Raw genomic sequence first — 23,115 nt, forward strand, 5'->3', positions numbered from 1 at the left:
AAATTAATTATTTATTCTTAAGTAATATTAATATCGTTTTAATTCATAATTATAAACTCACACATGGAAAGATATAATAGCCTACATTAAAAACACTGAAATAACATTTAAGAGTTTTTTTTTGCATGTTGCAAAACTTTTTTGCCCTTTATTATGAAATATGTACATGGAACATATACATCTCACAGCAATTTTTTGAAAAATAAATAAATTAGACACACCTAACACCATAACATAAATGTTAGTGACAGTCGTTGTCCCGCCCACTATTTATTCTTGCTCCGCCCACTTAAAGTGAAAAAAGGGGGTTCGTCTGAAAGTCTCTCATTCGATCTGTTCACAATGGGCGACTCGTGATAACCACGGAACACACACACAAACAAACACGGGGAAACACGAGGACGGAGATGAGAAACAACAACAGCAGCTCCTTTGAAGAACCACAAGACCACAACCTCACACAGGTATACAAGCAAACAAGCGAAGCTTTGCAATGCAACAATCAGCTGTTTTGCAGTGCAGTTGTTTTAAATGCTAACCCGCCGCTCTTTATATCATTTTTCTCTTAATTAGGAAATAGCCTACGTTTATAATAGCCTACAGTATGTTTATGTTCAAATAATTCACTTTAAATGAAAATAAAACGTTCTTTGGCTCAAAAGTTAAATTGAATCTACACACTGTAGCCTGCAGAAAAATGCTTATTTTAAACAAAAATTCAGATGATACTTCAAATGTCTAAATGAGGTCAGTGTATCTCTTTGTTTTATTCAGTTATATGTAGTTTAGTTTATAAGGAAAAGTTACAAGACTGAGGACTGCATTTATAATCAAAGATGAACTGTAAACATCTTGGGAAATGGTCAATCTCTCTTGCCCTCCTCTTTCTCTCATTTCCTGTCTTCCAGCATGTTTTGGAAACTTTCAGTCATGGCATAGTTTCTTATCTTTGTTAAACAACAGTGTTGGGACATGCCCCCTCTCTTTCTGAGTTCTTTAAAGGGATAGTTAACCCTAAAATGAGTATTTACTCATCTATTAAGTTGCTCCAAGCACGATTTATTAAAAATAAGCAGCAGTTGTTGTTTACTTCAGAGATGGCACTGTTAACACACTTTGTATTAGCCATTACATTTATTTGAGTGGTTATTAAATTATATATTTTTTCTTTATTCCTACTAGCCATAAATTAACAGTACACATAGATAAATAAAAGGATGTCATGTACTTATTCTTAGTCAAGGGGCTCACCTTGTATCAGCCCTGTTGCAAACTTAGCAGCATGGGAGGCAGGGCATTCTCTTATCGTGCACCTAAATTGTGGAATGCTCTCCCCACAAATATCAGAAACGCCAGTTCCCTGGACTGTTTTAAGAAACTTCTTAAAACTCATCTTTTTATTATTGCTTATAACTTATGAGGCCTTCTTTTAATATGTATATTTTTATCAATATTTTATTCTTACTTTTTTGTGTATTTCATTTTCTTCTGTGTGTTGATGCTCTTGTCAGGGCTTTGAGTTTGAGAAAAGCGCAATATAAATAAAATGTTTTATTATTTTTATAATTATTATTTTGTCATGCTGGTGAAAATGTGTCACTATAGATTGAGGTAAGTTGGTTTTATAATCGCACATTCATTCAGTTTTAAATAGTGACAACTTGTGACTAAATATCACTATGTTGTTTATCGCTCTCTTGAATATTTGGTCTGTAGTCGCATGTATGACTTCAAAACATTTGATTGCCTGGTGAACAATGGTGTACTTTAATAGTCATTGGCTGATAATCTGATTTCCCTATTTAGAATTTGCAATCAATGCTTTTCTGAAATGATATTATTATGGAGAAAGTCTGAACCTGCATATATTAAATCCAGCTTTTCCCCAGTCCACGGTAGCAGGATTAACGTGCACTTATTAAGGTTAACATCAGGGCCCGGTTTTTCAAAAGTAATCCACTAGGATTTTGGATAAGGGATTGGATCAAATCTTAAAAATGGGTTTTTCAGAAGAAAAAACAGATTACATGATCGGATTAGATCACGTAATCTAATCTTGGTTTTGATCCGGATCAAACCTTTAGTTTGGGTTGTTCAGACCTTTTTTGTAGGATCTGGATCACTTTGATCCAAAAAACCTGGATTAAACTGATCCCATCAGAAGGGTAGATTTAGCGTGGATTTCATGCCCAAAATGTAATGAAAACTTAAAAAATGTATTAAATAATTCTGTTTTTGGATCATGCAGTATCTTATGAGATATACTATTTATTCATAAGATTTTAATTTTATTTGTTCATCCGTCAGGCTATAGTGAGTATAGGCTTAAACGTATTCAGCCTTTCAGTATAGGCCTACAGCAAAGTAGAAAGAGTTTGGCCTCATAAAATAATCCCCCAAACAGCTGTCAAAACTGACCAAAAACAATACATTTTATTCTTACTAATTGATATATATATATTCATCACAATGGAAAATATTTTTCTTTTTAGAATATTTATTAGTGATGCATGCAATGATTGCAGAATAAAAAAAAAATGCAAAGAATGGTAATGACTGATTTTTGAAATCTCTTTCAACAATTGCAAAAAGAGACTGAAAGTGCAGAAGCACAGCTTCTGGCAGAGAAACAACTGACTCTAACCAAACTGCAGCAAACCAAGGCCAATGACTTGAGATCCGCCTCCTAAAGGCTACGCTCAGAAAAGCTGGTCTCTCCACATCAGTTGAGGAAGTCTGATATTATTGTGGAGTTTTTGACATTAAGTCTTTTTTTATTTACATCTATATTTGAATTTTTTTTATAAATATCCTCAATGTACAGTGTTGTAGGTGTTAGATGAGCGGACTGCTTAAAGAGGATGGGGTGTTGTTTTTCTTGTTTTTATTATTATTAATTATTGTTTAAATAATTATCAAATTTTCTTAGTTTTCATTTTAAATAAAAATAAAGTTATATTGACCCCATGCTGGCTATTCTAATCTTTACATATCTATAGTTCTACATTGTGATGTCCTATCCTGTTTGAGCGCTGGTTATCCAGATTTAGTGATCCTGAAAAGTTCCTATCCAGATAAGATTGATCCAATCCGATGTTGCTTTGAAAAACTGGCTCAAAAAGTAAGCTGGATTACGTGATTACGGATCGCAAAAACAGGATTACTAAATCCGGATAAATTTTATTTGGATTAAACCTTTTGAAAAACCGGGCCCAGGTAATTCATTAGTTAATCATTTAATCTGTTTGTTCATTTAAATGAAGACTGATCATAGGAATTTGACGTCCCCGGTTCACACAGATACCTGTAGGTGTCTCAAGAGTTCATGAGCACTGGCCTTTACAGCTGTTATTCAAAATAAAGCCACGCTTTCAAAAACAACTTTCATTTCATATGTAACATCACTCTCCAGGAGGAATTTTAGAATATTTATCACTGACTAAATGGGAAGATCTTTTAAAAAATTATATCAGTGTTGTCGTTATTTGTATGTTTGTGTTTGTAATTTTTATTTATTAAAGGGATAGTTCACGCAACATTCTTTACTCGCCCTCAAGTGGTTCCAAACCTTTATAAGATTCTTTAATCTGTTTGAGAAAATCTGTAACCATTGATTTCCATTAAAACATATATTTTGAAAGTTAATGGTTACAGGTTTTCAAGCTTTCTTCACACTATCTTTTGCATTCAACAGAAGAAGAAAATAGACAAGCAGGTTTGGAGCAAGTGAAGGACAAGTAAATAAAGACAGAATTTTCAGTTTTGCGTGAGCTAGACTTAATCTATCTGTCTGTCTGAACAAATAATATATGTTTCAACTTTTTTATTTAACCCCTTCAGTTTTATTTAACCCTTACAGTAACAGTTTTGCAATTGAATCAAGTCCATTGTCTACTCATTGAGCAATTGTTTCTCTTTTTTTTAGATTTTTCCAGTCTCTTCATGGCTCCCCTCCAACTCCTTTAGAAATGGTAATGCATTAAGCAGTCTTAATAATGATGCCGTGTTAATGGTGTTTATTTATATGCATTTTCTAAAATCATTGTCTTTAAAGGCTCAGTGACTGGCGGTAAACCTCCTCTTGCTGACACTCCAGTGAGCAGACAGAGTGGAATCATACCAGGTACTACTTTTCACAGGCCCCGTTTACACTAGTGCGTTTTAGTTTGAAAACGCATAAGTTTTGCTACGGTTACGCCATCCGTCCACACTACGCCGGAGTTCTCAAGCGCCGAAAACGGAGCTTTTTGAAAACGCTGGAAAGGCCGTTTTCATTCTAAAACTGAGGCGGGGCTGCAAACGTTCGCCTATCTGATTGGGGCTTTTCCTCAATATTAAGTAGCCCACACACAGTTCAGTCTCGCATCCTCTTCTTGTAAGTTAAGACTTCGCAAGTTTGATCAAGGCTGCAGTCTCCCCCTTCTCAGTTTGATATGGAAAACATACCGAGGACACGGGTAAATCTTCAAAGGGAACAGTGTACTTTATAACTTCATTCACATCACCTTGGCTACGTTGTTTCACTTTCTCAACAATAAAATGTAAACATGATATAACTGCCTATTTTCTTTTTAATATTAGCAACTTAACAGACAGCAGAAATGTTGAGGCGTCGTGCTGCATATATGAGCGTCATCTTCACTGTGTGGACATTTATAACAAAACGGAGCCAATAACAACTGTTTCCTTTCAATTTCAGTGAAAATACAAACGCACCCTCTCTTTTGCTGAACATCAGTTTTAATAATCGATAATTATAAAAGTATAACATACAATAAGTTTATACATTGTAGGAAATAAAGGCAAGCGATCAGTCAATGTGCCTGGATTAATCATTAACTTATTTTTGCGCTTAACCAAAACATGTTACCCGTGAACAAGTAACTTAATAGATTCCAATGACCAAAGTCAGGGAATTGGCCTATGTCGTTAGATAAAGACAACAACATGAATGAAATATCACGTTTAGCAAATATAGTGAGATTAGATCCAGCGGGAGATGCTTGATGAGCAGTCCGACAAACAGAGCTCTCATCTGGGTAGAAATGCTGGACCGCTTGCTCGAGAGTGTGTGTGTGGTCACGTGATGTGCGTTTTCAGCGTTTTGGTGTGGACGGAGAGCTGTTCAGAAACGCTGGGTAAAACGCGAGTGTGGACGCGGATCGTTTTCATTCTACAACGCCGTTTTAAAACTAAAACGCACTAGTGTAAACGGGGCCACAGTCACCATAAAGTGAAACACCATCATTTTATTAGCATGTGTTTAGTAAAATGTTCCATTTTTAATAATAGTTGAACACAATTTAATCTGTAATTATCTTAGTTTTATTCTTTGTTGTTTTTATTTTATCCTGTCTTTTATTCCTGTTTATGTAAAGCACCTGAAATTACTATTGTGTATATAAATAAACTTGCCTTGCCATTAATATTTTTGATGAATACTTAAAGCAATTAAGAGATCAAAAAGACACCCATAAAGTTACATAAGATTTATTTTAAATTAATGTTTTAAATAATATGCTTTTGAACTTTCTAATTAAGAATCCTTAAAATACTATAAATAAAAAAACATAAACGACTCGAGATAAATTAATTTATAAAAAAGAAAGTGCTAGTTGCAGCACCTAAGCTAACATTTGTTATTATTATTATTATTATTAGGGTTTGATTTTGGTCAGCCAAAGGTTTCATTGCAGAAAACTAGTTTGTTTGTTTGTCTCACATTATTGTAACATTCTTCTAATGTACACCTAATTTTTGTACAAATTTCCCCAAAACTAACCGTTATAAAACATTCTGAATAATAGGTGTTATTTAAAGAAAATGTTTAAAAATACTCACTCTTGTATGTTCTGGAATCTTTATTTTTGTTGGTGTTACCCTAAATTATAAGGAGTAATAAACCTAAAATCCGGAATCTGTGTAAGTTATCATATTGTAACATTCATTAATTTTCTTTTAGCTTAATCCCTTATTTAATAGGGTTTGCTACGGCGGAATGAACCGCCAAATATTTCAGCTTATGTTTTATGCAGCGCATGCCCTTCCAGCCACAACCCAGTACTGGGAAACACCCATACACTTTTGCATTCACACGCACACTCATAGACTATGGCCAATTTAGTTCTTCGAACTCACTGCATGTTTTTGGACTGTAGGGGAAACCAGAGCATCCGGAGGAAACCCACGTGAACAAGGGGAGAACATGCAAACTCCACACTGAAATGCCAACTGGCTTAGCTAGGACTCGAACCAGCAACCTTTTTACTGTAGGGTGACAGTGCCATCCCAAAACTAACATTCATTCCTTCAATTGTTTTCTTTTCGGCTTAGTCCCTTTATTAATGTGGGGTCGCCACAGTGGAATGAACCAACTTATCCAGCACATTTTTTGCGCAGCAGATGCCCTTCCAGCTGCAACCTATCACTGGGAAACATCCATTCACACTCATATACTACGGACAGTTTACCCAATTTAGTTTTAGTTTTTTCTTTATTTTACCCAATTCACCAGTACCGCATGTCTTTGGACTTGTGGGAGAAACCGGAGCACCAGGAGGAAACCTGCGCGAACGTAGGGAAAACATGCAAGCTCCACACAGAAATTACCCAAACCTAACATTTAGTGACAAATAAATAATAAATTAGTAATGATTTTAGTAATTTATTATGGTTGTAAAATAACTTAGACATAAGAAGAAATGTTTCTAGAATGGGATTTAGTTCTCAAGTGACAAAAAAAAATAAATAATACAAATAGTAATAATAATTTTTAAAAATCATAAAGGTTGGACAATATTTAGTGTTTGCTGGATCAACAACAACATTTTCAACAAAAATACAAACAGTCTATTGAGTATAAAATTAGCATATTGGAAAGTTTTTATGTTTAAAGAATCATGAAACCCTGTCAATGTTTAGTTTTGCTGTTGAAAAAAAACTTCACTTTACATGCTTTATTTTTAATATTTTTAAAATGCATTCAATTTGAAAACATTTACTGAATATTAATGTTTAACTTTTTTTAGTGTATTTTAATCAAATGCAGCACTGAGGAGAATTATAAGCTATTAACTTTCTTTCAAAACTATCAAATCTTAGACAACTCAACCTTTTAAACAGTAGTATGTTTCTCAATTCAACTTTCCTCCTAGGAATTTATCATCAGTATTGTTTGCTAATTGAAGTACATGTTTAATTAGTTTTTTCCAATCTCTTTCTTGTCAGTCAGACATTCATCAGGTTGACCAAAGTCTTTTCAGTGGCTCTGCCTAAAGGTTAAATCTGTGTTTTTGTGTGACTGTCATGTGGCTTATGCCCACAAAACAAGTCCTGTCAAAACAAACGCTTGGGGAAGACGACTTATCTGCAACCTCTCAGCTCTCTGTGTTTTTATGCACTGGGTGATGTTTGTGTTTTTCTTCTGTGTGCTCTGAGAGTAACAGAATTCAAGTGTGAAATGAATCACTTGATGTCAGCACTTGTATCTTCCTTTGCCTGATAAAGATGATGAGGTTATTTTTGTCTAGAAATATCACACCTAGAAACCACTGTATTTATAGACACAGCAAACATCAAAACAATAAAGAAAGATATAATTCAATATACCAGTTTATATGCAAAATATGTAGTCTGGCATATCTAGATCAGTTTTATGACATTAATTTAAAGATCACCAAATAAATCTTAAAATTTTGTTCCTATCTTTCAAACCACCAGGTTTTATTCAAATGATTAATGAAATCTCACTGCATTTTGCAGCTTTTTGATTTGGTGGCTAATTAGAATTTTTATGATCCTATTTGTACAATTTAGTATAATTTGCTCATCCCCAAATGAGGGGTAGGGTTAGCAGTGGGGTTTGGGGACACGCCTCCTTTTAAAAATCATGTTTTTATATGAATTAAATAATTTGAATTAGTACAAATTGGACACTTTTCTGATGGTAAATAAAAGTAACAGTTCCTTGTGAGATTGGGTTGATTTGTCAGTAAAAATTATTTTCAGGGTGTCTGCAGGGTCTTAAAAAGTCTTAAAATGTCTTAAATGTTAAAAACCAAAATTTGTGCCTCAGGTTTAAAATTTAGATCCATTAAATTGTGTTTTACGTCTTAAATACTTTTAAACAGGTCTTAATTTTCCTTAAGCTAACCAATGCAACAGTCCATCTAAAAAAACATGTTTAAAGGTGTGGTCTACTGTGATATAATATTTAAAGTTTAGTTGATGCGTAATTTAGCTGTGTGGACATAAACAACATCTCTGAATGTAATACGCTCAAAGTTTAATGTAAAGTGAGACATTGGCTTTAACAGCATTAGCTTATCAAAGCCTACAGCGAACAAAGTTTGGGGACTACAAAAAAATACACCCGGGTTAATAAGATCATGAGTTATGCGCATACAGTAGCAAAGGGGTGTGGCCAGATGTGCTATATTGTTATAACAAAGACGCTTCCTGGAGCCATTCCGCAAATCAAAGCACATTATGTTAGCTGACCAATCTGAGCCTCCTGAGGGCGGGCCTTTCAGAGAAACCGTTTCATGTTAGCTGAGTAGCTGTATATAATCAAAGGAAGATATATGAAAAAATCTTGCATAACTGAATCATCAGCACACATTGCTTTACATCTTATAAACACAACCAAGCCTTAAAAATACACTCTGTGCTACCCCTTTAACAAAGGGAAAATTGATTAACTCTACTACCAATATAGTTTAATCATCTTTCTTGCATCCTTACAATAACATTTGTGTAAAAGTTATCCATATTTTTATGCATAATTGTATGTTGTAAATAAATTTAATTTATTGTAGTATTTAAAACTTGTCTTTTTTAGAATAAAATAAATAATAATTATAATAATAATAACAATAATATAAAAACAAATGATTTATTTAATTGAAATAAAATGAATAAGTTGTATGACTGAATAAATGCCATAAATGTGCTTACATTAATTAAATTATAATCTGTACTGTAGCCGTAACAAACTGATCAAGCGCAGCTCAATCATGCCAAGAAAAAGGTTGTTCAGCTGAAAAAAAAGTACATTTGTAATGTTTAAAGTTCTGATTTTCTCAGATTTTAAAACAAACAAACAAACAAACATATGCACAATACTTTGTGCATTCAAAGTATTTTTAAATTTAATATACTTGTGGTTAAGTTTCTGTAAAGGTACAAGCAATGCAAAATTACTCAAGGGATTTTAACTATTTGTTGAGTAAGATTGCTTTAAGGTATTTTTATATAGAGCTGATTTTTTTCTTTTTCATTGTTACACACACACACAGCTGAAGTCAGAATTATTAGCCCCTCTTTAAATTTTGTTTTCTTTTTTTAAATATTTCTTAAATTATGTTTAAAATAGCAAGGACAATTTCACAGTATGTCTGATATTTTTTTTTTCTGGAGAAAATCTTATTTGTTTTATTTCGACTACAATTAAGGCAGTTTTAATTTTTTAAAAGCCATTTTAAGGTCAAAATTATTAGCCCCTTTAAGCTATATTTTTCTGATAGTCTACAGAACAAACGATAGTTATACATTAACTTGCCTAATTACCCTAACCTGCCTAGTTAACCTAAATACCCAGTTAAGCCTTTAAATGTCACTTTAAACTGTATAAAAGTTTCTTGAAAAATATCTAGTCAAATATTATTTACTGTCATCATGGCAAAGATAAAAGAAATCAGTCATCAGAAAGGAGTTTTTAAAACTATTATGTTTAGAAATGGGTTGAAAAAAAAAGTTCTTTCAGTTAAAACGGAAGTTTTGGGGAAAAATAAACAGGGGGGCTAATAATTTAGGGGGGGGGGGGGTAATCATTCTGACTATATATATATCTTTTTTAAAATTTTTAAATATACATACATTTCCTGATGATTAAAATGTAAAATATGACTTCACCCTAAGTTTTTCATAGTTTTTAATTACTCCCCTTTTGTTGTTTTAAACCTCCAAGACCTTCTTTCATCTTTTGAACACAAATTATGATATTTTAAATCCAAGAGCTCTTTCATCTTCCATAGATAGCAACAACAAAACAAACAAAAACCGTTTTAATGACTTTGTTTGCCAATGTTTTCTCTTCTGTGTCATGTTAGGGTGCACATTTACTAGCTCGCAATACGGCATTTGCGTGTTGCACTGCTGTCCTTAAAAGGAACACTTTGGCAAACAAAATCATTTTACAGGTATGTTTTTTTTTTTTTTTTTTTTTTTGGTGCACAAAATTGTTTTTTGAGCTTAATTTGATTACAGTTGAACAACTAAAGTCACATGGCTTGTTCTGAGGATGTTGCTAGTGCCTTTTCTGGACTTTGAGCTCATAGATTTAAAAAAAAAATAAAAAAATATACATACATACATACATACATGCATACATATCATAATTTTAAAGATGAAATTTAAAGATGAATTAAGGTCTCAAGGGTATGTAGTTTAGCTCTACATAAATACTTGTTGCATCATTTAAGATAAATAATTAAATAATGCGATTTTAAAATGTTTCAAACCATAATTTTATTACTTTTAAAGAAAAACTTGACACATTTGAACATCAGGGTGTTGTATGTAAATATGCAGCGTTAAAGCTTTGCTTTGCTGTATTTTTTCCCTCTCCTTCAGGCTCAGACTGGTTTCCATGTCATGTCTGAAATTCTACTTCTGTTCCCTCATTACAGCACATGAATGTGTTTGTCACAATATGCTGATTCTCAGGCTCCTCTCTCCCACCTCTGACCTTTCACAGGCCTCCGATTAGTACATCTGATGTTTACTAACAGAACTAAAGTGTCCACTTTGCAGTTTTTCACTGAAAAAAAACAATAGATCTCTGAGGGAAATAGCAACTTGAGCTCTTCTCTGTGTGGAAGAAACAATTATGAGACTTTGCTGATGCATGTTTTCAGACAGCAGTGTGACGGGGTGTGTGTGTGTGTGTGTGTGTGTGTGTGTGTGTGTGTGTGTGTGTGTGTGTGTGTGTGTGTTTGCAGGTGCGATCGCTGCTGCAGTGTTTATAGCATTTCTGTTAGCGCTCTACACTGTTCTGTGGAAATGCATGATTTCACCACCCAAACGGTATGAACCCAACACATTTTTTTTAATAAGTGACTGTGTGTGTATAGGTTTATGTGATTTACAGGGACATCAAGATTTATAATAGCATTGATATGACTTGGTTATACTCTATTAAGGTGGTTTACAGGGATGCAACTCTTGTCTCTGGAATTCAAAATGCTTAAAAGTTATGCTTAAAATTTTGCCACAGGTTTTCTGTGAGTGTTGTGTTTCAGGGTAGGGGTTAGGTTAGGGCCAAACAATAAACAGTTTATACAGTATAAAATACATTACATCTATGCAGTGTTCCTGTAAACCATGTATACAAGTACTGCATGTGTCTCTGTGTGTGTAAAAGTATGTAAAAAAAGTGACATTTACATTCGCTTTTTTTTTTTTTTTTTTGTAAATTGCAACTTCCCTAAAATTAAACATTTTGTTTTTTATAATTTTTAATTTTAATCTTAATTTTTCCAGGGTATGGTGTGAACACCGTTAGCTTAGCTTAGCATAAACCATTAAATCGGATAAGACCATTGGCATCTCACTCAAAGAAATATTGATCATATTTAAAAGTTGACTCTTCTGTATTTTTATTGTGTACTATAGTTTCTCACCATATTGGCCTAGAAAATAGCAACTTTTCATTTATTTTGTCAGTCTTACTTGAAACAACAGAAGAGTCAAGTTTTAATGGTGCAGTAGGTGATCTGCCTAAATGCTAACAGTTAGCATAATATCTTTGAAACACAATCCCTCCCCTGCCATCCAATTCCACGCCTCTTGAAATCATGAACGCACATTAAAGATGACAGAGACCCACTAGATCATGTCATTCGCCAGTTAGAAAACTTTATAGTACTTTGTAATGCTACAATTTTAAATGGAAAAACTGTACTATATCTATTAGGGGTGTCAAAATTAATTGTTTCTTCGGTGCACCGCGATGCAGACGCGGACAATTTGGTATTGATTCAGTTATAATCATAACCGGTTATTGTTTAGTGATTTAATTTATCTCAAATGTCCTGTCGCGGTAGTTTACTATGGCGAGGGAGGCAAGCATGAGTATTTACAAAGCTTAAAACACAGAAACTGTGCACAATTTAAATGCGTGTGTTTGCTGGACAGTCTTTTACTGACACTTACAGCAGAAGCTGAAATTACGGAGTAACTGAAAGTAAGCGGCATTTCTCTCTCTCCCTCTGTGCACCTTTGACCTGCTGGCATGAGGTAGTTTCCTCTCCTCGGCTGTTAAAGTGATACTTCTGGATACAGACATGAGCATGTTTGCAGAGCAAGTTTTCTCCTTTGCGTCTATCACGGCCGCTGTTATCACCACTACCGCTTAGCCGCGTCACTCATTGGTGAACAGCACCAGACCGTTAGAGCCAATCGCAGCCCTTTCTGTTGAGCACGTGACCAATCATTGGGGTGTAAGAAAGAACTCGCTCGCAGGCCCGGCTCCACAGCTCCCCACCCAGTCAGAAGCTTGGCCCACCCTGGCCCTACATCAGATAACAGCAATTTTTTTCCCGATGCGTTTCATGAGAAAGCAGCATAAGTTGTGATCGTGAGCTTCAAAAAACATGCTTTGGCAAGCCAGACTCCTTTATAATCTTGAATAAAGTATTCCGTTTTAATATTTGTAACTGATTCAGGCTGCAAAAGATGAAAGAGAAACCATTCAGCATAGAGCGCAGGTTTCTGTGCGCATCACGCGTATGAGCACGCATTACCAAATGCACTTCCCTTTAATATAATTTTATGCAGTCGTAATTCATACAATAGGAAGTCTAAAAACACAAACAGTTTAGCAGCACTGAGTGAGATAATCGCGAGGATGTATTGGGCATTACATTTATAGCATTTTTCTCACGGAAAGAGCAAATATTAAAATCACTATCTGTTAATGACGCACAGAAACGGACAAATCACAGGCAGTTTCAGTAGTAAAGTTCATGCAAAGTGCAACATACAAAATTCACAAAAGAGTCCAAAGCACTTTGTTGCAGTTTGTGTCAAAAACATCAATATTTCGACACATATCCACACATAGGGCTCTATTTTGACGGTCCATGTGCAAAGCGCAAAACGCAGGGCGCAAACACTTTCAGGGCGTGTCAGGACACGTTTTTTTTCTAATTTAAGGACGGAAAATCTGCCTTGCGCCGCGGCGCATGTTCTAAAAGGGTTGAGTTTATTTTCTTAATGAGTTATAGGTGTTTTGAGAATAAATCAATTACAGTCTCATCTCCCATTCCCTTTAAGAGTCAGCTGCGTCGTGCTAAGAGCGCATTCGATATTTACAGGACGCAAAGTAGGTCTAAGTGGGAAAAAAATGAACATTTCACTAGCAAACAGTTAACAGTTTTTAACAGAAAACTGTTAAACAGAGCATCTACTGCGTGGGAATGAGAGATAATGGATCACTTTCACTTTCGCTCTTGGATAGGGAAACCTTTACGCACAGACATCAATTAGTCTATAAATAAATAATTTTGTTTGTTAAGCGCAAATATTCGTTTCAAAACTATTTCTAAATTCAGTTCTAATTTCCAGCAAACGAATAAATGAATAATAATAGCAAAATGTGCTCAAAAACCTGAGTTATATCCTAAAACACATGCTGTGCCCCATATAGTCTAAAACCTGACAGGTGGGCAAATCTAAGCTTGTTTTTAATAAAACAAATATAAATATAAATATGGATATAATAAATAATACTGCTAATAATAATAACATTATACAAAAGCAAATTGTTATGAATGAACTGAAAAAGACTCCCGATAAGAAGAAAACATAAAAGCAGTGGTTTTTCCTATTTATGTAGGCTAGAAAATAATGTTTTGTAATATTTTAATCCTTTATATTTATATCCTATATCTATACTTATTATATCCTATATATATCCTTAATATTTACATTTTTTCATATGTAAAGATATTTGCCTATTGCTCTCTTGTGCGTATTAAGCAGTGTGTAAGCGAGGCGCAACTCTGCGCCGGAGTTTAGACCGGGTTAGTTTTGGTCTAATGAAAAATCTATTATAGATTCTCAAAATAGCAATGCGCCAGCGGTCTGCCTCAGAACGCCTTCCTTTTTAGACCAGAACGCCTATGGGCGAAAAAATGAGCGCTAATGCATTTGCTATTTAAACAGTGTAGCGCAACGCCTCAAAACGACTCTTGCGCCAAGCTGAAACTACCAAAAGACTGCTGCTCCACGCCTTGCGCCACACTGCGCCGGGTGTATGATAGGGCCCATAATCTTGCTTTTGCTTTGCTCTCTCTAAACGCATGCTCTTCTCTTGACGCGCGCTGCTTCGTGTCCTTCATCTGTATAAACAATATCGAGAGGTTAGTAAGTGAACTCATTTCAATATCACTGATTTAATTAATTAAATAGGAAAGCCGTTTAAAGTGCTGTCGATTGACGTGTTTTCCTTTTTCCCTTTAAATCTCTCTAATTATCATATGTGATCTCCTCTATTATTGAACCTTTTAACTGATCAGGGAAAAACGTCAAAATCATACACAAGATATCCTAAACTGTTTTGGTTAACAATAGTGCAATGCAATATTAAAAATTCAGAATTCAATAATGAATAGAATAAATATTGATAATTCAAGATGTTTCAGGGAGCAGGGGGACGCACACACACAGAGCACTATGATAAAGCATGTGAAACGCCTTGTGTGTGTCGATTAAAACATGTTATATGTGAAATAAACTCTGATTTTTTTTTTTTTTTTGATTAGGCTATAAATGGTAATGTATTATCTACCACTAATAATTAGGCTAATATGCAAAGAAAATCTGCTATTCAAAAATTAGTTCATGTAATTAAAAATACTAATGTCCATATTGGTTCTGGTGCAATAAATAATAATTAAAATTAACATTAAGATTTTTTTTTTAAATCACAAAATATAGAAAATTGTATGGAATATTGATATTTTGATATGGTTGATATTTTTTGAAGGTATCATCTCAAAGTTGTAAATTCCAGCATAGTGACAACACTACAGTTATTGTAAAGATGCATAAAAAACAATATGGGTGATTCTATTGCATGTATATTTTACATTTATAAAAAGTTAAGGAATAAAACTCTTTAAAAACAGCAATTATTTCCAGTATCTTATAGAGCATATTTATCTTTTATAATTCATTTTGCTAAACATAAATAATTAATTGTTTTAATTTTAGGGAATAAAAGTTTTTTTTTTTTTTGTCAACTCTGTCATGAATGATTTTAGTAATGTTTAGAAATGATAATAAATCATAGCCAGAAAAATCCTAATGGGTTTTTACTAAATTGACTGTAACAATTCATAGTTTTACAACTTTGTAGCCAAACATTCTACTTGCTATAACTACAAAGATCACATAATACTAATAAAATGGGGATTAAAATATTTTTAATTTGTCCAATATGTGATTAATGAAATATTCAGTTTTCCTTTTGTAATTGTGGTAATAGTATTGGCAGTTTACAGTTTAAACATTTAAAATTAAAATATTGGTGAATTTTTTTTAAGAAAAGTAAAATAAATTATTTTTGATTGCACAATGATGGAAAAATACACTGACTAATTCGAACATTAAGAATTCATGATTTTTGGTAATATGATCTTTGAAAATGATTAAGACATTTTATAAATAATCAAAAATGTAAGATGTAACAATTTTTTACAAGCTAGAAAAAGGATAACCGTGGTCACTACAGTATGTACCTGCAACTATAGAGTCACCCATATAGTTCATGGAGAGCAACATGTTTTTCTGGAGTTTTCTTACAAAACTTGGCAAACATCACTTAAGCAAGCAAAGACTGAGTACAAATAATAGTTTTTAAATAAAAGTTAATTTGCTCTTATTAAAATGACAGTGAACATTTAAAAAGATAAATACACTACTTTTAAAATGCTATAAATTATTTTATTACTTTTAAAATAATTGTAGTGTAGGTTTACACCTCTATCTAGCACATTTTCAGTTATGTAGTTTGCTAGCAAAACTTGTCATAATGTGCAATATTTCATGCACGCAAGGTCTCTCTCACATGATGTGTCTACAATGTCTAAAGCGACTATCTGTATGCTCAGTGGTTGGCTGGCTAGGTGCAGGAATTACACTTATTACTAAGCCATACTTGCATGCTATTTCAGACAGAGTATTCAAAGTAGTATGGTGAACAATATAGAGAGCGCAACGCAGGTTGTCATTGTTCAAAAATGAACCAATGTGTTGTGAATATAAAACCTCACCAATGTAGAATAGGCTGAATAGTGCTGTTTAATTTGTTTTGTTGTTAAACTAAACAAGAATAACTTATGAAACTGAAAATAGTCACATCAGTCTTTCACTGGGAGATTTCAGTGGCTGAACAACACTTCTGTGCATATAACCAATTTGTAACAACAAAAAATCTACATCAGCTGACTAATGACTAAATGACTAAAATAGTTTTCAAACAACATTAGCTGTCTAAAAGAAAACCTTCATCCATGGTGTCATGAACGGCTGCAGATGTACAAATCTACAATTGCTGACAGACTTTTTAGCACTACCTATCAGAATTATCGAAAATGTCAGCCCAACAATAATTAATTGGATGAACATTTTTTAGTTTTATGCCTCACCCAGAATATAAAAATCTAATAAATACATTTAGATAATTTATTTTAATCAGTACTATTGGAATGTGAAGAGACTTTAAACCAGCACAAAAAAAACAAACAACAAAAAAAGAAAATTCTTTAGACAATCATCTACTGCAGCTTTAAATGGCCAAAAAATGTTTGTTTTTTTATTTAAAGCTTAGAGTGCTCTCACTAGGAGATTGTCTGAATGGCTAAAAGATGAAACATAACTATTTAAAAATTATAACTATTTAAAATAAAGTGTTTCACATACAAGGCTTAAAGGTGCCGTAGCCCCAAAATGTGAGGGCCCTTGAATTGTTGTAACTTTGCGTCCCTGTCAACAATGAACAATGACAGCCTCGCTAGACTGTTTACCATGCTACTCTGAATATTCGCTCTGAAATAAGTGTGGCCAAACACTAACTACATTTCTAACTGGCGAATGACATGAACTTGTGGTCTGCTTTCATGTCTCAGTGCACGCTCTGAGACATGATATATGCTAAGCGGTTAGCATTTCGGAAGATTACTGCACCTTTAAGGCTAATCCAGAATAACTGCATGTCGTCTTAACTGTAAATATCTTAGAAATGACAAATATGTCTCTTTCAATGTTTTGTTTCAAGATGAAAACCAGCGAGTTTTTTTGAGTCCTTTTTATAAAAGAGCCCTAAATACCTTATTTTAACTAAAGCTTATACTTTGATTATGCTCGGTTTATGAAACCAGGCAGTAATGTTTTGATAATTAAATGAATATGACTCATTAATTCATAAATAAGATAAATTAACTTTTTTAATTAGAATCTTACAAACTTTTCAAATGTTCTATATTAAAACATACAGAAATTATAATGATCAAATATATAGTAAATTATGAAAAAAAATCCCGAAAGAAATAAGCCAACAAACCAAGTATGTATATATATATATATATATATATATATATATATATATATATATATATATATATATATATATATATATATATATATATATATATATATATATTTACATCAAGTTAAAGTCAGAATTATTAGACCCCCTGTTCATTTTTTCCCCGAATTTCTTTTTTTAACAGAGAGAAGATTTGTTCAACACATTTCTAAACATAATAGTTTTAACAGCTCATCTCTAATAACTGATTTATTTTATCCTTACCATGATGACAGTAAATAATATTTGACAAGATATTTTTCAAGACACTTCTATACAGTTTAAAGTGACATTTACAGGCTTAACTAGGTTAATTTGGTTAACTAGGCAGGTTAGGGTAATTAGCAAGTTATTGGATAATGATGGTTTGTTCTGTAGACTATTGAAAAAAAAATTGCTTAAAGGGGCTAATAATTTTGTCCTTAAAAATGGTGTTTAAAAAATTTATAACTGCTTTTATTCTTGTCGAGATTAAACAAATAAGACTTTCTCCAGAAAAAAAAACCCAAAAAAAACATGATCAGACATACTGTGAAAATTTCCTTGCTCTGTTAAACATGATTTGGTAAATATTTAAAAAATAAAAAATTCAAAGTGGAGCTAATAATTCCGACTTCAACTGTATAGGCTGAGCACTGTATAAGATTTGGAGAACCACTTTAAAATCAAATAAGTATTGTGACATCAAATGCATATTACATATTCATCAAACATTGATCAAAAAATGCAAGATGAACAATATTCTAAGGTATGTTTTAAAATTTATGAACATTTTTCAATTTTTATGCAGAGTTTGACAGCTGTTATAAAATATATACAATGTCTGTGCAAATGTATGGTGCGGACACCCTTATTAGATTCCAAACAATTCAGATTATGTGCATATGCATTTATTTAAACAAATTAATGGTGAAATATTAAACAAATATCATATTCATTCATTCACAAGACTTTTCTTTACTAAACACAAATGCACCACTTGTGTGTTTTGGTTTAAAAATCATCCTCAGTCGAAGACAAATTTATTAATTTTTTTCTTTCTTTTCTTCCTTTTTTTGTCTTTGCCATGATGCATATATTTTCACTAGTTACTGTATTTTGCATAATTAAGTTAACAAGACAAGTTAATTAGACAAGTTATTGGACGATAGGGATTTTTGTTCTGTAGCCATTATAAAATATCTTAAGTGGCTAGTAATATTTACCCATAGGATTTATTAATTTATTTGTTTGTTTATTTATTCTCTCAAATACTGTGAAAAAATTCCTTGCATTGTCATAATCATAATGCATTTAAACCATAGTGTTGAACTTTTTATTTTGTCTCCCTGTCTCTTGCTAGGAGGAAAAAAAGAGCAAGTTTGAGGGCTCACGAGCAGAGGTCTCTTACATGCTGACTTCCACCTGCCCAGAGTTACTCATCTTAGGTCGGATCTGTATCAGCCGCAGCTTTAATGTCTGTTTGGCTGATCACTACACATTATCCACTGTCCCATTTGAAAAATAGTTCTGAAAATCTGTGATTTGGGCATTCAACTGAAAAATGTGTGTGTGTGTGCAGGTGCATGCGTATGTTTAAAGGAAATGACAAAGGGATGGTTCACCCAAAAATGAAATTTACTCATTTACTCCCATTCGGCATGTTTCCAACACATTACAGTTTCTTTCTTAAAATACAAAGGAAGGTATTTTGAAAAAATGTAAAAATTAGCAGCCATTGACGTCAGTACTTCCCCCACCCCTACTATGGATGGCAATGGCTGATGATTTCACACACACATACACACACATCTTCTTTTTTTATCAAACAGAAAAATAAGAAAGAAACACATTTAATACAACTTGAGGGTGTGTAAAAGTAAATTATTTTTAAAATGAACTGTTCATCCATTAAACGTGCTCTTGAAGCGTGTATAAATATATATGATTTGGAAGAGTGACCAAGACATAAATGTCCACTAGATGTCACTAGATGTGTTCACTTTTAACTCAACGAAACTAGGAAATCAGCCAAAAGCTCTTCATTCTTTAGCCCATATGTTTTTTATCTTCGTAAACTTGCCTGTTTAGGACTTTTATTTGATTTTATTGCCTATATATGCTAATTAACACACAAAATATAACACCTATTATGAAACTAGACGTTTGTTTTTCTCCAAACGTCCCCTTTGGCCAGGTGAACTCTGCACCAGTGAATGAGTGCATGCGTGTGTGGGTGTGAGAGAGCGAGTTTGTGAGATATTTGCCTTGTACAGCAGTATTGGTTAGAGAGAACAGCACATTTCTGGGTTAAAGTCTTTTTGGGTACGTGTGTGTGTTAATGTAAGAAAAGGGAGCTACAGATTGCACATTTTTATTGTAGATAATATACCCGTTTGCACAATAGCTGTACGCGGTTATAGATATTTTACTTATGTCATGGCTTTTTTATTAGCGGTTTTCACTGTGAATATCTGACTTTTATTTTGGATTAAAGTGTGTCGATGTAATCCAGTATGCAAATGTGTACTTTGATTAAAGACGAGTTTGTACAGTTGTTTTAAACTAATACGTTAGATGGCTTCAGAATGAAAATGTTGCTAGCTTTATGCTTTCCCATTTCCAAACCTGCCTTGTGTTAATCTTCAGAATAAATATGAAGATGTTTTTAATGAATTGTGAAAGATTTCTGTCCCTTCATAAAAATTACCGCACTACAGTAATACAATTAATAGTAATAATAATGAATTAAATTAATTAATAATACGATTGTGGCTGCTGTGCTGACTGTCTAGTGAAATAAAGGACATTTATTCCAGAGCCCAACATCTGGAGCTTAAGCGTTAATTTAAACTCTTTAAAAGTTCCTTTAAAGACAGTCTTTAATATTTGAAATCATTTAAAAAATGCAATAATTTACTACACTCACCGGCCACTTTATTAGGTACACCTCTCTAACTGCTCATTAACGCAAATTTCTAATTGTCATGGCAGCAACTCAGCAGGTAGGCATGGTTGAGACGATTTGCTGCAGTTTAAACAGAGCATTAGAATGGGGAAGAAAGGTGATTTAAGTGACTTTGAATGTGGCATGGTTGTTGGTGCCAGACAGGCTGGTCTGAGTATTTCAGAAACTGCTACTGGGATTTTCACACACGACCATCTCTAGAGTTTACAGAGAATGGTTATAAAAAATTAAAATATCAAGTGAGCGGCAGTTCCGTGGGCGCAAATGTCTTGTTGATGTCAGAGGAGAATGGCCAGACTGGTTTAAGCTAATAGGAAGGCAACAGTAACTCAAATAAACACTCGTTATAACCAAGGCATGCAGAAGAGCATCTCTCAATGCATCACACATCCAACCTTGAGGCAGATTGGCTACAGCAGCAGAAGATCACACCGGCTGCCACTCCTGTCACATAAGAACAGAAAACTGAGGCCAAAATTTGCACAGGCTCACCAAAATTGAACAATAGAAAATTGGAAAAACGTTGCCTGGTCTGATAAGTCTCGATTTCTGCTGCAACATTCAGATGGTAGGGTCAGAATTTGGTGTCAACAACATGAAAGCATGGATCTATCCTGACTTGTACCAACGGTTCAGACTGGTGGTGGTGGTGGTGGTGTAATGGTGTGGGTGATATATTCTTGGTGCTCTTGGGCCCATTATTACCAAATAAGCGTTGTGTTGATGCCACAGCCTATCTGAGCATTGTTGCTGACCAAGTCCATCCCTTTATGACCACAGTCTGCCCATCTTCTAATGGCTACTTTCAGCAGGATAACATGCCATGTCAATAAGCACAAATCATCTGACTGGTTTCTTGAACATGACAATGAGTTCACTGTACTCAAATGGCCTTCACAGTCAGCAGAACTCAATCCAATAGAGCTCTTTTGGGATGTGGTGGAACGGGAGATTTGCATCATGGATGTGCAGCCGACAAATCTGCAGCAACTGTGTGGTGCTATCATGTCAAATGGACCAAAATCTCTGAGAAATATTTCTAGTACCTTTTTGAATATATGATATGAAGGATTAAGGTGTGTATTCATGACAAATGCAGTATAACAGTTTTTTTTTATATTTTATTCATAAAATTGCCTGTGACAAAAATAAAACGCTATTTTCATTGAACAGTGTGAAATCATTACATTTATTCCACAATAAATATCCTTAAAACATTTATTTTTACATATAAAAAGTTTTTCCTTGATTGCCTCTGAAAATGTTTTTCCAACATTTATTAAAAGAGAAATTGTAAAAGTGCTCGATGGCTCCTTCAACAGTAAATGGTAAACTTTAAACACACAAGCTGTAATGAACATTCAATGCGGTTTGTTTTACACAAGGTAGAAATACACACAGTGCATTTAATACATAGTAATGCTTATGATAATACTCTTTCTATACTGGAGTGTTTGAGTTGCAGTTTCCTGTATTCAACGCTGTAAGTGTTTCCGTCATGAACAAGACCATTTCAATCATGTGAAACCTTAACGACAGAATTAAATAACAAATATTACATCATAAAAAAGTCAAACAATTGTGCTCTATTGTAGTGATTTCCTTCGTTGTGAAATGGTGGAATCAGCTTGTATCTGTTATCACTTTGCCTCAGGTTTGACCTGGGCAACATAATCACCGGTACGAATGATGGTGAAAGATCGACAAGCTGAATATCTCCCATCTTCAGAACAGCAGTAGCGCAATGCTATCAGAGAAGTCCATGTGAAACGCATAGAGCTGACAGAGCAGGATCACATTCTGCTTACAGCGTTTCATCGATGGCTTGTGATTGGCTGCTTTATTTCCCTTAGAGACTCGCATGCATTTACAATAGTGGCATTCTTAAGACTTCCAGTTCAGTATAATGATATGGTAAATAAACTCAAAGAAAGTTTTAGGGCTACAACTTGGAGATATCCCATTCGGTGGGCATTTGGGTGGTTTCAGGCATAATCACTGCCATTATTAGGACTGACGGCTCTTCTGGAGGGCTCGAAGGCTCTACAGGGAAACTTGAAGGCTCTGCAGGGATTACGCCGTTGGACTTTTCATGGTTTTCAGGCAAACTTGCAGGCTCTACGTGGATTTCGCCGTTAGATTTTTCATGGTTTTCAAAGCAAACGTTGTCATATGTAGCTTTACTATTGAGCTCCATCTCTTTTTCTTGTTCTTCTTGAATCTGCAGCAGAAGTGCGTTGTTTACTCCAGGACCTGGGAAACACACACACAGTCCTTTTTATTAGTTAAAGTCCCATTGAAATCAAAATGTAGTTTTAGACGTTAGTATCAGTATTTTAATCTCCATGTCTACTAAAGTGTTTTATTTTTTTCTTGAGCTAAGAAATAGTTTTTCGTTGTTGTTAATAGTAGCTCAATGTTCATAAATGTCTTTAGTAAATGCACACCCTGATCTGATGCGGTAGACACAGGCGAATAATGTCATTTTTAAATTGTTTTGGTGTACAAAAGTGTTCTT

General features: G+C 33.8%; 2 protein-coding genes across 6 annotated transcripts in view; one reads left to right on the plus strand and one right to left on the minus strand.

The window, feature by feature from the left end:
• The first annotated feature begins 326 nt into the window (after positions 1-326).
• Positions 327-20,305, plus strand: sb:cb288. Its single transcript, XM_002663185.5, has 5 exons — positions 327-464; positions 3,926-3,971; positions 4,055-4,123; positions 11,001-11,085; positions 18,993-20,305. The coding sequence occupies exons 1-5, from the start codon at positions 408-410 to the stop codon at positions 19,045-19,047; spliced, it is 312 nt and encodes a 103-aa protein (XP_002663231.1). The 5' UTR covers positions 327-407; the 3' UTR covers positions 19,048-20,305.
• Positions 20,306-21,767: 1,462 nt separating this feature from the next.
• Positions 21,768-23,115, minus strand: part of npc1l1 (NPC1-like 1) — a 50,466-nt gene continuing 49,118 nt past the window's right edge. For all 5 annotated transcript variants that reach the window (XM_073910990.1, XM_073910992.1, XM_073910993.1 and 2 more), the window contains one exon: positions 21,768-22,850. In XM_073910990.1, the coding sequence (XP_073767091.1) occupies positions 22,540-22,850 (311 nt within the window). In that variant the 3' untranslated portion in view covers positions 21,768-22,539. The remainder of the gene's footprint in view (positions 22,851-23,115) is intronic.

Source organism: Danio rerio, chromosome 8, assembly GCF_049306965.1.
Source record: "Danio rerio strain Tuebingen ecotype United States chromosome 8, GRCz12tu, whole genome shotgun sequence".
Classification (NCBI taxonomy): domain Eukaryota; kingdom Metazoa; phylum Chordata; class Actinopteri; order Cypriniformes; family Danionidae; genus Danio; species Danio rerio.

What these genes read in the sequence shown, in the direction of transcription:
- sb:cb288 (XM_002663185.5), top strand. Translation starts at nt 408, where the DNA reads ATGAGAAACAACAACAGCAGCTCCTTTGAAGAACCACAAGACCACAAC. An exon ending in AAGACCACAACCTCACACAG is followed by an intron (nt 465 to 3,925) that starts GTATACAAGCAA and finishes TCTTTTTTTTAG; the next exon opens with ATTTTTCCAGTCTCTTCATG. An exon ending in ATGATTTCACCACCCAAACG is followed by an intron (nt 11,086 to 18,992) that starts GTATGAACCCAA and finishes GTCTCTTGCTAG; the next exon opens with GAGGAAAAAAAGAGCAAGTT.